Genomic DNA, 15,819 nt, shown 5'->3' with positions numbered 1-15,819 from the left:
TAGTATAGTATGGCATAAAAATGCTAAAAAACTTCATATTATAGTATGGCATAAAAATGTAAAAACACGTCATAGTATAGTATGGCATAAAACGTCAAAAAAAACATATTAGTATATTAAGCCATAAAAGGTTACAAAAACATCATAGTATGGTAAGGCATCAAATGACATGGCATAGTAAGGCATAAAAATGTCAAAAAAACGTCATAGTATAGTATGGCATAAAACGTCAAAAAAAAATATTAGTATAATAAGCCATGAAAGGTTACAAAAACGTCATAGTATGGTAAGTCATGAAATGACATAGTATAGTAAGGCACAAAAATGCTAAAAAACTTCATATTATAGTATGGCATAAAAATACTAAAAAACTTCATAGTATAGTATGGCATAAAACGTCAAAAAAAACATATTAGTATATTAAGCCATAAAAGGTAATGCTAAAAAACTTCATATTATAGTATGGCATAAAAATTTAAAAACACGGTATAGTATGGTATAAAACGTCAAAAAAAACATATTAGTATATTAAGCCATAAAAGGTTATAAAAACGTGATAGTATGGTTAGGTATCAAATGACATAGTATAGTATGGCATAAAAATGCTAAAAACTTCATATTATAGTATGGCATAAAAATGTAAAAACACGTCATAGTATAGTATGGCATAAAACGTCAAAAAAAACATATTAGTATATTAAGCCATAAAAGGTTACAAAAACATCATAGTATGGTAAGGCAACAAATGACATGGCATAGTAAGGCATAAAAATGTCAAAAAAACGTCATAGTATAGTATGGCATAAAACGTCAAAAAAAACACATTAGTATATTAAGCCATAAAAGGTTATAAAAACGTCATAGTATGGTAAGGCATCGAAAGATATAGTATAGTAAGGCATAAAAATGTCAAAAAAACGTCATAGTATGGTAAGTCATGAAATGACATAGTATAGTAAGGCACAAAAATGCTAAAAAACTTCATATTATAGTATGGCATAAAAATACTAAAAAACTTCATAGTATAGTATGGCATAAAACGTCAAAAAAAACATATTAGTATATTAAGCCATAAAAGGTTATAAAAACGTCATAGTATGGTAAGGCATCGAAACATATAGTATAGTAAGGCATAAAAATGTCAAAAAAACGTCATAGTATAGTATGGCATAAAAATGTCAAAAAACGTCATAGTATAGTCTGGCATAAAACGTCAAAAAAAATATATTAGTATATTAAGCCATAAAAGGTAATAAAAAACGTCATAGTATGGTAAGGCATCGAAAGATATAGTATAGTAAGGCATAAAAATGTCAAAAAAACGTCATAGTATAGTATGGCATAAAATGTAAAGAAAAACATACTAGTATATTAAGCTATAAAAGGTTATAAAAACGTCATAGTATGGTAAGTCATAAAATGACACACACAAAAATGCTAAAAAACTTCATAGTGTAGTATGGCAGAAAAATGTCAAAACACGTCAATATAGTATGGCATAAAACGTAAAAAAAAACATATTAAGCCATAATAGGTTACAAAAATGTCATAGTATGGGAAGGCATCGAACGATATAGTATAGTAAGGCATAAAAATGCCAAAAAAACGTCATAGTAAAGTATGGCATAAAACGTAAAAAAAAACATATTAGTATATTAAGCCATAATAGGTTATAAAAACATCATAATATCGTAAGGCATCGAATGATATAGTATAGTAAGGCATAAAAATGTTAAAAAACGTCATAGTATAGTATGGCATAAAACGTAAAAAAAAAACATATTAGTATATTAAGACATAAAAGGTTATAAAAACGTTATAGTATATTAAGTGTTGGAATATTTCAGGCTATTAAACCTAAAACTGTTTAATGATTTATACTAGTGGATATTTAGGTGCTAAGGGTGAGTTGTAGTTTAAACATCTGCCTCAGGGAAACTATTTACAACCACTGATAAGGACCACTCTATGGGCATGTGTAGGGGGGCAGCCGGAGGTAACAGAGGTAGAGAAGTGGTAATTTATGTGTAAACACTAACTGTCTTCTTTTTGGCGCGCTGAGTTTTAGGTTTCACTTAGGGTCGGAGTCAGATGGGAAGGAGGAAGCCAGTAGAGCCAATCAGAAGACGACAAACCGCCCATGCACATTTCTTTGTTTGTATCTGTATAAATACACTGGATCAGGGAAAGTTAGGTTATCAGACTGTGGACTGACCAACACTTGTTATTGGTTAGGGAAATACACATCTGATCCAGGTTTCTGTATTTGTTCATTGCTTGCTGAAAAGAATTACTAAACAAATTTAACTAAATTCTTTGATGTGGACATTTACTGGTCTTTTGAGTTTTTTGAACACTGCACACACCCCGTGGGGGGGGGGTGAGAGTTTTTTCCTCCAAATAGCAAAAAGCTCCTTCATAAGTCATCAAATGACATAGTATAGTAAGGCACAAAAATGCTAAAAAACTTCATAGTATAGTATGGCATAAAAATGTCAAAAAACGTCATAGTATAGTATGGCATAAAACGTTCAAAAAAACATATTAGTATATTAAGTCATAATAGGTTATAAAAACGTCATAGTATGGTAAGGCATCGAATTATATAGTATAGTAAGGCATAAAAATGCTAAAAAATGTCGTAGTATAGTATGGTATAAAAATGTCAAAAACCGTCATAGTATAGTATGGCATAAAATGTCAAAAAAAACATATTAGTATATTAAGCCAAGGCATAAAAATGCTAAAAAATGTCGTAGTATAGTATGGTATAAAAATGTCAAAAACCGTCATAGTATAGTATGGCATAAAATGTCAAAAAAAACATATTAGTATATTAAGCCATAAAAGGTTATAAAAATGTCATAGTATGGTAAGGCATCAAAAAATATAGTATAGTAAGGCATAAAAATGCTAAAAAACATCGTAGTATAGTATGGTATAAAAATGTCAAAAAATGTCATAGTACAGTATGGCATAAAATGTAAAAAAAGAACATATTAAGCCATTATAGGTTATAAAAATGTCATATTATGGTAAGGCATCGAATGATATAGTATAGTAAGGCATAAAAATGCTAAAAAACGTCGTAGTATAGTATGGTATAAACATGTCAAAAACCGTCATAGTATGGTATGGTATAAAAATGTCAAAAAATGTCATAGTACAGTATGGCATAAAATGTAAAAAAAGAACATATTAAGCCATAATAGGTTATAAAAATGTCATAGTATGGTAAGTCATCGAATGATATAGTATAGTTAGGTATAAAAATGCTATAAAACGTCATAGTATAGTATGGCATAAAACGTCAAAAAAAACATATTAGTATATTAAGCCATAAAAGGTTATAAAAACGTGATAGTATGGTTAGGTATCAAATGTCATAGTATCGTAAGGCATAAAAATGTCACAGCATAGTGAGGCATAAAAACATCAAAAAACCTCATAGTATAGTAAAGCATAAAAGATGTAATAGTATAGTACGGAAAAAAAAAACATCGAAAAACATCGTTGTATAGTAACACATAAAAATGTCATAGCATAGTGAGGCATAAAAACATCAATAAACGTCATAGTATAGTAAGGCATAGAAATGTCCTTGCATAGTGAGGCACAAAAACATAAAAAAAAGTCATCGTATAGTAAGGCATGAAGATGTCATAGTATAGTGAGGCATTAAAACATCGAAAAACGTCATAGTATAGTAAAGCACAAAAAATATCATAGTATAGCATGGCAAAATAAGAAAACATAAAAAATATTGTTGTATAGTAACGCATAAAAACGTCATAGCATAGTGAGGCATAAAAATATCAATAAACATCATAGTATAGTAACGCATAAAAATGTCAAAAAGTATCATAGTATAGTAATGCATAAAAATGTCATAGCATAACAGGGTATAAAAACATAAAGAAACATCATAGCATTGTAAAACATAAAAATGTCATAGTGTAGTATGGAAAAAAAAACATCAAAAAACGTCATGGTATAGCAAGGCATAAAAATGTAAAAAAAAAGTCATAGTATAGTAAGGCACAAAAAGGTCATAGTATAATAAGGCATAAAAAATGTCATAGTATAGCATGGAAAAAAAAACACTGAAAAATGTCATAGTATAGTAAGGCATAAAAACATCAATAAACGTCATAGTATAGTAAGGTATAACAATGTCATAGCATAGTGAAGCATAAAAACGTCATAGTATAGTAAAGCATAAAAAATGTCATAATATAGCATGGAAAAAAAACCACTGAAAAATGTCATAGTATAGTAAGGCATAAAAACATCAATAAACGTCATAGTATAGTAAGGTATAAAAATGTCATAGTATAGTAAAGCATAAAAATTGTCATAGTATAGTATGGCAAAAAAAACATCATGGTATAGCGAGGCATAAAAATGTCATAAAACGTCAAAGTATAGTAAGGCACAAAAATGTCATAGTATAGTTAGGCATAAAAAACGTTTTAGTATATTATGGAAAAAAAAAACGAAAAATGTCATAGTATAGTAAGACATATAAACATCAATAAATGTCCTAGCATAGTGAGGCATAAAAACATCAATAAATGTCATAGTATCGTAAGGCATAACAATGTCATAGCATAGTGAAGCATAAAAACATCAAAAAACGTCATAGTATAGTAAAGCATAAAAAATGTCATAATATAGCATGGAAAAAAAAACACTGAAAAATGTCATAGTATAGTAAGGCATAAAAACATCAATAAACTTCATAGTATAGTAAGGCATAAAAATGTCATAGTATAGTAAGTCATAAAAATGTTAAATAATGTCACAGCATAATAAGGCATAAAAACATGAAACAACGTCATAGTATAGTAAAGCATAAAAATGTCATACTATAGTAAGGCATAAAAATGTCATAGCCTAGTGAGGCATAAAGACATCAAAAAACGTCATAGTATAGTAAGGCATGAAAACGTCATAGTATAGTTAGGCATAAAAATGTCATAGCATAGTGAGGCATTAAAACACTAAAAAACGTCATAGTATAGTAAAGAATAAAAAATGTCATAGTATAGTATGTAAAAAAAAAACCATCAAAAAACATCATAGTATAGTAAGGCATGAAAATGTCATAGCATAGTGAGGCATTAAAACATCAAAAAACGTCATAGTATAGTAAAGCATAAAAAATGTCATAGTATTGTATGGCAAAAAAAAAACCATTAAAAAACGTCATGGTATAGTAAGGCAAAAAAACATCAATAAACGTCATAGCATAGTAAGGCATGAAAATGTCATAGTATAGTAAGGTATAAAAATGTCATAGCATAGTGAGGCATAAAAACATCAAAAAACATCATAGTATAGTAAAGCATAAAAAATGTCACAGTATAGTATGGAAAAAAAAACATCAAAAAATGTCATAGTATAGTAAGGCATAAAAATATCGATAAAAGTCATAGTCTAGTATGGCACAAAAATGTCATAGTATAGTAAGGCATAAAAACATCCAAAAACGTCATAGTAAAGTAAAGCATAAAAAATGTCACAGTAAACCATGGCATAAAAACATCAATAAACATCTTTGTATAGTAAGGCATAAAAACATTATAGTATAGTAAGGCATAAAAATATGATAAAAAAGTTAAAGCAGTAAGGTATGAAAACATCATAGGCATAAAAATGCATAAAAACATCTTAGTTGTGTAAAACATGAACACATCACTGTATAGTATTGCTGGTAAGATGCCGGGTTGAAACCCACAATTTTCTCACTGTGAGACTTCAATCCTAACCACTGTACCACCATGGAAACCTTGCAAGTGCAGATAGTATAGTAGGCCCCAAAAAGACAATAGTATAGACAGGTATAAAACCATCATAGTAGACTTATGTATAAAATGTCAAAAAACATCATGGTATAGTAAAGCATAAAAATGTCAAAAAATGTCATAGCATAATAAGGCATAAAAACATTTAAAAAAACATCATAGTATTGTAAAGCATAAAAAATGTCATAGTATAGGATGGCAAAAAAACATCAAAAAACATCACAGTATAGTAAGGCAAAAAAACGTCAAAAAGTCATTGTATAGCAAGGCATAAAAAGGTCAAAGAATGTCATAATATAGAAAGGCATAAAAACACCAAAAAAGTCATAGCATAGAGTCACCAAGTCCGAAAGGTCCCAACAGGGATTTGAACCTAGAATCATGGCACTGCGAGGCAACATATGTAACCATTGTATTACAGTGCCTCCCTATAAAAAAGGCACATCATAGTAAGGCATAAACAACATCAACACACGTTGTAGTATATTAAGACATAAAAAAATATAGTCTGGCAAAAAAATGTCAAAAACGTCATACTATAATAAAGCAAAAAAACGTCATAGTACAGTAAGGTAAAAAAAACACCAAAAAATGTCATAGTATAGTAAGGGATAATAACGCCAAAAAAGTAATTAGAGCATATTACTTCCCAGCCTCGTTGTTACAAAATCATATAGTAAGTTATTAAAAATGTCAAAAAACGTCAAGGCATAAAAACTGCTAAAAAAGTCATTATATAATAAGGAAGAAAAACGTCCTAGTGTAGTAAGGCATAAAAATGTCAAAAAATCATCATAGTAACAAAGGGACAATTCTGTCCTTCCAGATAATTGGTAGGGACATGTCCCTACTACTATTCATATGCAAGCCTACACCCTTGTTATGGAGATGAATTGTTATCATGGGCCTGCAGCGTTTTGCAAATATTAAGAGGCCAACATTGAGGTTGAGTAATTTCTTTTGATTCATATTCTTTCTTTAAGATGAGGAGCTTTTCAGGATGAGGACAAAGTTTGTGTATTAGGTGACTGAAACTAACCTAAACTAACTTGATGGGAACAAATAACACATTGAATCCCCTGAATAATCCAAACTAGAATAGATTCATTTCCATGCTTCATATTATTTCCACTAGATGAGCTTTTCAGGGGGAGGACTAAGTTTGCAGCGAGGGTGTCAATTGCTCTAATTAAGGAGCTCCTAGACGACCTCTTGAAAGCTAAAATCGTCAACGATGGGCAGTGAGTCAATACTTGAAGAGAACCCTATCAGAGCAGACAAGGCACGCGGCCTCATTGACACAGTGAGGAGGAAAGGAGATGCAGCCAGCAGGGTGATGATCGCTCACCTTCACAGAAGAGATCCTGAACTTTACTGTCAACTGGGCCTGGGCCAGGGCCTTCTTTAACCAGGTGAGCTGGGATATTTAGAGCTAGAGAGAACTGTATCCTATTTTTAGCCAAACCAATATTGTATTTTGACATTGTCATGATCATCAGCTTTTGTATATGAACAGAAATACCTCATTTTCAACAGTTATGTTGTTGTGTTTTGTTGTTCCCAGCTGCAGACTAAGCAGGAGCAGTCAACCTCACTCATCCCTACCGCTAAGGAATTCTGGGAGAAGAAACAGAATGATAGAAATGTTAGTCATTCATAAAAGCCATATCAAATACCTTATCTGGCTTAATTGACAGACTTACTTTCCACTATGAGCCAACAAAGGGAAAACATTAGTTTTAATACAACATTATAATACACAATATTTGATCATAAATTTTTCCCTTAAATGTATTTTTTCAGATTCACCCTGTGACCAAAAATTATACTGGGAGCCCTGTGGCCCTGTCCTGTCATGTTGAATTTAGTTAGAATTATATTTGCTAAACGGTTTGTGAATGAATTACAATCTATTTGCAATAAAATAAATTTGTTATCAATAAATTGTCTAAGACAAAATAAACTTGTGTGCTTATCAGCTTATTTTCATTTCTAGTGGTATCATTATGAAACTCTACTGTTGATTACGCTGCGTAAACGTTAAAGTAAGTTAATTATCGTTTCCAAGGACAGGAGTGTCTTTTATAGCCTATAAGGGTTTTTCAAAAGCCCTCGGTTCAAGTTTGAGTCTCAACTGTTTCAAATGTGGTTGAAGATCAGCCACACCAAAATGTAGGCGACATCATGCTGCACCGCTGGAGCAGTAATTCTCACTTTGAGCCTCATATTGTTAACCTGCAGCAGAAATACAACACCTCGTAGTGCACTGTACTACTGAAGGGTTAAAGTAGGCTGGAGGCGTAACCAGGAAACATCGTTCATCGCATCAACTCGTGCGCATTACGCACCCGTCCCACCACACATAAACTACTGGAAATCAGAAACTTGGAAGTTTTTAAAAGTTCTTTGAAGACTTCAGATTAAACAGCCCTGTGTGTGATACGAGAATTGTGCAATGGCAGGTAAGTGTTCACGGTCTAAATGCACTTAGCGAGTAACCACGATTTATGGTGTTCTGTGTGTTGGCGGCAATATGCTGGAGATCAGCCAGTAAATTTAACAATCTACACAAGCTGCAGTTACTGTTAGTGCTTCGTGTTATCAATGGAGGACAGGAGTTAGACATATGGTTTCTGTCATGGTTCATAGTATGTCTGTCAAATAAAAGTCTAAATTCGGGTAGTAGCTCAGTTGGATGAGCATCAGGCATGTGTAGAGGCTACAGTCCTCGCTGCAGTTGGCCCCGGTTCGAGTCCCGCATTGGACAGCCCTTAAGCTGCATGTCATTCCCCCTCTCTCTGTCTCCCCATTTCCTGTCTCTCTCTACTGCACTATCAATAAAGGCACAAAAAGCCCGAAAAAAAAAAAAAAGTCTAAATTGGGCTATTCTACGTGTTCTTGTGTATGCCACGTACGTGAACTTTCACTCTGTAGGCGCTCAAGCCTGCACTATTTGTGCTGTTGTTTAGTCTTTTACTCGAGAATCTGATTTCTTCTGAATGAAAACGATACATTATGTTGAAAACAGATCGTACTGATGGTCTAATTGTCAAATAGTTTTCAGCTGTTCAAGTGAAGCAGGAAAACCATAGGCGTCACTGACATGAGACTTCTTCTCTACAGGAAGGGCACAAACCATACTAAACCCTCCTCCCTGCATTACACAACCAAAGGCGTAGTTTAATCATATATTATTACATTTTATCCTAGCGATTTGAAATCTAATGGAAGTATATCAAACATATAGAAATATTGTTAACACGTTATAATAAAGGTACAAACGCTGCTGATTTCAAGCAGGATATATCATGAATTCCAGTTACTCACTATAAAGAAATAACCAAGTTACTGTGAGTTCATGTGATTAGTTAATGCTTAATGGATCATCAATTAATGGTTGTTAACGTGCAGTTGCTTCATTCGCATTGATTTCTGTGCATCACTTAAACATGTTTTTTAAAAACGTTATTATTGACTCAGGTGCCAGTTTATTAGGTACACCTGACAAAGTTAAAAACAAAGTATAATTTGCTGTAAATAATCACGTTTATGATGTTCAATTTGTGCTGACACTGTTTCAGAGAGGTGTCAATTCAACTGTGTGGTCATGTTGGAGGATGAAAATTGAATTACATCACTATTTATATCAATATATAATGTATAATGCACTACAGTTCAACACCATCCTCTCAAATGGTCATACAGTTGAATAAACGCCTCTCCAAAACAGTTTCAATAAAAACTGAACATTATAACCATTATAAGTAGATATTACACATTTCTGATATTGTCTTATTCATAACCCCAACCCTTCACTGAAATGACATTAAGAGGCCAACATTTAGGTTGTGTCATTCCTTTTGATTCATATTTTCTTTTAGATGAGGAGCTTCTCAGGGTGAGGACAAAGTTTTTGGATAAGGTGACTAAACAAGTTATTAATCAGCTGCTGGGTGATATTTTAGAGGATTGTATTGTGAATGATGGGGAGCAAGAGTCAGTCCTTGTTGGGAACAAATAACACATTGAATCCCTTGAATAATCCAAACTTGAACAGTTTCCTTTCCTTGCTTCATATTCTTTCCCCTAGATGAGCTTTTCAGGGTGAGGACTGAGTTTGCGGCGAGGGTGTCACTTGCTCTAATTAAGGAGCTCCTNGAGCCTATCCCAGCATCCTTTCGGGCGAGAGGCGGGGTACACCCTGGACAGGTCGCCAGTCCATCGCAGGGCACACAGAGACAAACAACCATTCACTCTCACATTCACACCTATGGTCAATTTGGAGTAACCAATCAGCCACACAATATTTGATCATAAATTTTTCCCTTAAATGTATTTTTTCAGATTCACCCTGTGACCAAAAATTATACTGGGAGCCCTGTGGCCCTGTCCTGTCATGTTGAATTTAGTTAGAATTATATTTGCTAAACGGTTTGTGAATGAATTACAATCTATTTGCAATAAAATAAATTTGTTATCAATAAATTGTCTAAGACAAAATAAACTTGTGTGCTTATCAGCTTATTTTCATTTCTAGTGGTATCATTATGAAACTCTACTGTTGATTACGCTGCGTAAACGTTAAAGTAAGTTAATTATCGTTTCTAAGGACAGGAGTGTCTTTTATAGCCTATAAGGGTTTTTCAAAAGCCCTCGGTTCAAGTTTGAGTCTCAACTGTTTCAAATGTGGTTGAAGATCAGCCACACCAAAATGTAGGCGACATCACGCTGCACCGCTGGAGCAGTAATTCTCACTTTGAGCCTCATATTGTTAACCTGCAGCAGAAATACAACACCTCGTAGTGCACTGTACTACTGAAAGTTTAAAGTAGGCTGGAGGCGTAACCAGGAAACATCGTTCAACTCGTGCGCATTACGCACCCGTCCCACCACACGCAAACTACTGGAAATCAGAAACTTGGAAGTTTTTAAAAGTTCTTTGAAGACTTCAGATTAAACAGCCCTGTGTGTGATACGAGAATTGTGCAATGGCAGGTAAGTGTTCACGGTCTAAATGCACTTAGCGAGTAACCACGATTTATGGTGTTCTGTGTGTTGGCGGCAATATGCTGGAGATCAGCCAGTAAATTTAACAATCTACACAAGCTGCAGTTACTGTTAGTGCTTCGTGTTATCAATGGAGGACAGGAGTTAGACATATGGTTTCTGTCATGGTTCATCGTATGTCTGTCAAATAAAAGTCTAAATTGAGCTATTCTATGTGTTCTTGTGTATGCCACGTACTTTTACTTTCACTGTAGACGCTCAAGCCTGCACTATTTGTGCTGTTGTTTAGTGCACTTAGTTGTTAAAAAAAGTTGAAAATGATATGACACAACCTTTTTAGATTTTCAAAATGTGGATTTACGAGCTTTCTGTATACGATTAAACTTTGAAATGACAACTGTGACATGTCTTACACTATATTCATATCCGGTCCAGTGTCTGTCGTTTAGTGTTTGCTCAGAATAAGGTAAACCATTAATGCAAACTGAGCAGGTCGGACCGTAAGGTTCTTTTATTCGAGAATCTGATTTCTTCTGAATGAAAACGATACATTATGTTGAAAACAGATCGTACTAATGGTCTAATAGTCAAATAGTTTTCAGCTGTTCAAGTGAAGCAGGAAAACCATAGGCGTCACTGACATGAGACTTCTTCTCTACAGGAAGGGCACAAACCATACTAAACCCTCCTCCCTGCATTACACAACCAAAGGCGTAGTTTAATCATATATTATTACATTTTATCCTAGCGATTTGAAATCTAATGGAAGTATATCAAACATATAGAAATATTGTTAACACGTTATAATAAAGGTACAAACGCTGCTGATTTCAAGCAGGATATATCATGAATTCCAGTTACTCACTATAAAGAAATAACCAAGTTACTGTGAGTTCATGTGATTAGTTAATGCTTAATGGATCATCAATTAATGGTTGTTAACGTGCAGTTGCTTCATTCGCATTGATTTCTGTGCATCACTTAAACATGTTTTTTAAAAACGTTATTATTGACTCAGGTGCCAGTTTATTAGGTACACCTGACAAAGTTAAAAACAAAGTATAATTTGCTGTAAATAATCACGTTTATGATGTTCAATTTGTGCTGACACTGTTTCAGAGAGGTGTCAATTCAACTGTGGTCATGTTGGAGGATGAAAATTGAATTACATCACTATTTATATCAATATATAATGTATAATGCACTACAGTTCAACACCATCCTCTCAAATGGTCATACAGTTGAATAAACGCCTCTCCAAAACAGTTTCAATAAAAACTGAACATTATAACCATTATAAGTAGATATTAGACATTTCTGATATTGTCTTATTCATAACCCCAACCCTTCACTGAAATGACATTAAGAGGCCAACATTTAGGTTGTGTCATTCCTTTTGATTCATATTTTCTTTTAGATGAGGAGCTTCTCAGGGTGAGGACAAAGTTTTTGGATAAGGTGACTAAACAAGTTATTAATCAGCTGCTGGGTGATATTTTAGAGGATTGTATTGTGAATGATGGGGAGCAAGAGTCAGTCCTTGTTGGGAACAAATAACACATTGAATCCCTTGAATAATCCAAACTTGAACAGTTTCCTTTCCTTGCTTCATATTCTTTCCCCTAGATGAGCTTTTCAGGGTGAGGACTGAGTTTGCGGCGAGGGTGTCACTTGCTCTAATTAAGGAGCTCCTAGACGACCTCTTGAAAGCTAAAATCGTCAACGATGGGCAGAGTGAGTCAATACTTGAAGAGAACCCTACCAGAGCAGACAAGGCACGCGGCCTCATTGACACAGTGAGGAGGAAAGGAGATGCAGCCAGCAGGGTGATGATCGCTCACCTTCACAGAAGAGATCCTGAACTTTACTCTCAACTGGGCCTGGGCTGTGGTCAGCCTGCTCCACCAGGTGAGCTGATATTTTACAGCTAGTGAGAACTGCATCCTATTTTTATCCAATCCAATATTGTATTTTGACATTGTCATGATCATCAGCTTTTGTATATGAACAGAAATACCTCATTTTCAACAGTTATGTTGTTGTGTTTTGTTGTTCCCAGCTGCAGAGCCGCAGACTAAGCAGGAGCGGTCAACCTCGCTCATCTCTACCGCTAAGGAATTCTGGGAGAAGAAACAGAATGATAGAGATGTTAGTGATTCATAAAAGCCTTGTCAAATATCTCCTCTGGCTTAATTTACAGATTCACTCTCCACTATATTCCATCACTGGGAAAAATTTAGTTTTAATACATTTTAATACAAAATATTTGATCATAAATTTTTCTTCTAAGTCTACTATGTCGATGTACATGTAAATACATATGGTAAAACTTTGATAAATTTTCTTCCTTTAAATTTATTTTTCAGGTTTACCCTGTGACCAAAGATAATATTAAAAGTCGTGTGGCCCTGCTAATCACTAATATAAGGTTTACCGATGAGAGACTTAACAGAACGGGAGCTGAGAAAGATGAGGAGAACATGGAGAAACTGCTCAAAGCTCTGGGATACGATGTGATGAAGTGCACAAACCTCACTGGAAAGGTACTAGTGAAAAAAAGAAAACACATTTTCTTTTTGTTAAGTCAGAACATTTGATTAAGAAATGACAGTAACTGACAACTGACTTTTTGTGTTCTCACAGGGGATTGATGAGGCTTTAATTAAGTTCTCTAAACAGGAAAAAGTCAAAGAGACAGACAGTGTGTTGGTGGTTATCATGTCTCATGGGAAACTCGGAGCTGTCCTTGGTGTCAACTCAAAAATTCAAATATGTGATGATGAGACCCCATCTACCCCAGATGAGTTCTCCATCGACAACATTTACAAACACTTGGGAACAGACAAATGTCCAGTGCTGCTGAACAAACCCAAAGTCATCATCATCCAGGCCTGCAGAGGAGGTGAGTCTCATCTATTCTTACGGATGTTCCAAACTTGAATTCAAATTAAGACTTTGCTAAATGAATGTCATACTTCGTTGTATTTTAGAGAGAGAGGTTGTCATGAATTGTATCAAATAATATGCCACATGTATTTCAGGCGAGCGTGGATCTGTGCTTCTTTGCGATGGTGCAAAACCATGTGATGTCCCACAGCAAGGTCCGTCTGCTTCTGCAGCCGAAGAGGACATAGAGGATGATTCTTTGAAGTTTGTACACAAAGAAAAAGACTTCATTTCTCTTCTCTCCTGCACCCCTGGTCAGCTCAACTGAAATATTATCAGATCAAATTTTAAAGCTCGTGACAAGAATAGTTACAGCATAGTAAAAATCTGTAAAAATGTATTTTCTGTTTTTCCTGCAGATACTGTCTCATATAGACACCCAGAACACGGGTCTATTTTTATCCAGTATGTTGTTGATGTATTCAACAATTGCTCCCATGAGAATGATATTGAGGAACTTTTCAGAAAAGTGAGTTTTGCAAGTGTGAACTGTTGTAAACATGTTCTGAGTGTAAAATTTGCACGTATGTGTATGAATGGAAAGTAATATCATTTATGAGGGAACAATAATGAAGATGTTCTTGTTTTATAAGTGTAAGCTTTACTTCATTTCATACACTGTCTGTTTTTAACTACACAGGTCATGCGACACTTTGAAGAGTTTTCCGCTGGCAGCAAAAGACAAATGCCGACCAAAGAGAGGTGCACTCTTACAAAACGCTTCTACCTCTTTCCAGGTGTCTGAGATAGGACTCAATCCTGTTCAGCACAGCTTTTGTAGCCACATTTAAAATCATGGTTTCAATTCTTTCAAAGGTGCTAATCAGTGAATAGATAGCAAGCAGGGGACAAAGGGGTCAGGGGGCGCTGGGCCAGAGCCTGTGCACGAAGTGTCTGATGAGACTTCCTGTTGCAAAGCTAATCAAAAGACTACAACAAAAATGCCAATGACTGGAAAGAGGCACAAAATGACCACAAACAGATGCAAACGAATGCAGATGCAGAATGCAGAATGATTACAATGAGAAGCATTTTGCATTTCTTTCAGTCTTGGTGTTTGGCCCCTTGGTAGGAGGGCTGGGGGCTTTTTACATAGTCTCATAATTTCATCCTTGATAAACCTAAACTTTTTTCTATTTGTAGTTGAATCTTTGCTTTTATATGTTTATATGTCTGACAATATGTCCATCTTTTGAATTAATGGAACATGGGAATTTTTATTTTTAAACTTATAACTGTGATTGAACAGGTTCGCTCACTCACAAAAAAAAAAAACATAACACATTTTAAAGTACAAAATTATGAAATCACTTTGATTTACTGTGTAGCCAACAGAACATGTAAGAAGAGTTCCATGAAGAATGGAAATCAATTCCAGGGCTCAGACAAGCAGCATAAAGTTTATGATAGTTGTGGTAGATCTCATTGTAATTTTACTTTAATGCATCCATGCTAAAACAGTTAAGGATTTTTTGTTTGCCTTCATTTGGGCCAGATTGGGAACAATATTGTGTCTTTATTTTGCTTCAATTCATTCAGCACTCCAATGAGTCAGATGAGATGTCTTGAAAATATTTTGTTTGTCATGCTAAAACAATGAATGATTTTTTTCTTAACTTTGGATGGAATGGGAATTTGTACTGTTGTGGGTCTGTTTGCTGAATATCTATATACACAAATACATTTGACTTGAGTGAATACCTTGTAGCCACAATTTAATGCTGTCACACCCACTAGCCTGGTTAATCAGCAACAGTGGGGCAAAGATATAAAAGTGCTTGGTGCTGTGAAGACTGGCACAGTCCACATTGCGTGGTTGCTATTTTATGGTAGTTATCTGATATACTGTATGTGTTGTAGTTGTTAATACTTGTATTACATTTGCTTGTTTGGTGATCAATGCTGATCTAAGGGGCTACAGAAGCTGTGTTGCTTTGGATTTGATTTTGTATTCTATTTTGTAGACCGCACAGGCATTATCAGTGTAATCCTGCTATTGGCACATGGTGTATATGACTGCCCACTGTGCATTTCCTTCAATAAAACTCACTGACCTGAG

General features: G+C 34.4%; 1 protein-coding gene across 1 annotated transcript; it reads left to right on the top strand.

The window, feature by feature from the left end:
* The first annotated feature begins 10,652 nt into the window (after positions 1-10,652).
* On the top strand, positions 10,653-15,819 carry LOC111238154 (caspase-1-like). Its single transcript, XM_022767558.1, has 8 exons — positions 10,653-10,802; positions 12,441-12,722; positions 12,874-12,962; positions 13,181-13,357; positions 13,458-13,716; positions 13,856-14,014; positions 14,120-14,229; positions 14,401-15,819. Exons 1-8 carry the CDS (start codon positions 10,796-10,798, stop codon positions 14,503-14,505), a joined length of 1,188 nt encoding a protein of 395 aa, XP_022623279.1. The 5' UTR covers positions 10,653-10,795; the 3' UTR covers positions 14,506-15,819.

This window comes from Seriola dumerili, unplaced genomic scaffold (genome assembly GCF_002260705.1).
Source record: "Seriola dumerili isolate Sdu_G_001 unplaced genomic scaffold, Sdu_1.0 BDQW01001195.1, whole genome shotgun sequence".
Taxonomy (NCBI): domain Eukaryota; kingdom Metazoa; phylum Chordata; class Actinopteri; order Carangiformes; family Carangidae; genus Seriola; species Seriola dumerili.
The sequence above is the reverse complement of the archived record's forward strand: the minus strand, read 5'-3'. Positions and strand labels throughout refer to the sequence as shown.

Excerpts from the sequence above, each read along its gene's own strand:
- LOC111238154 (XM_022767558.1), top strand. Across the intron at positions 13,358-13,457 it reads GCACAAACCTCACTGGAAAG|GGGATTGATGAGGCTTTAAT; the intron begins GTACTAGTGAAA and ends GTGTTCTCACAG. Across the intron at positions 13,717-13,855 it reads CATCCAGGCCTGCAGAGGAG|GCGAGCGTGGATCTGTGCTT; the intron begins GTGAGTCTCATC and ends CATGTATTTCAG.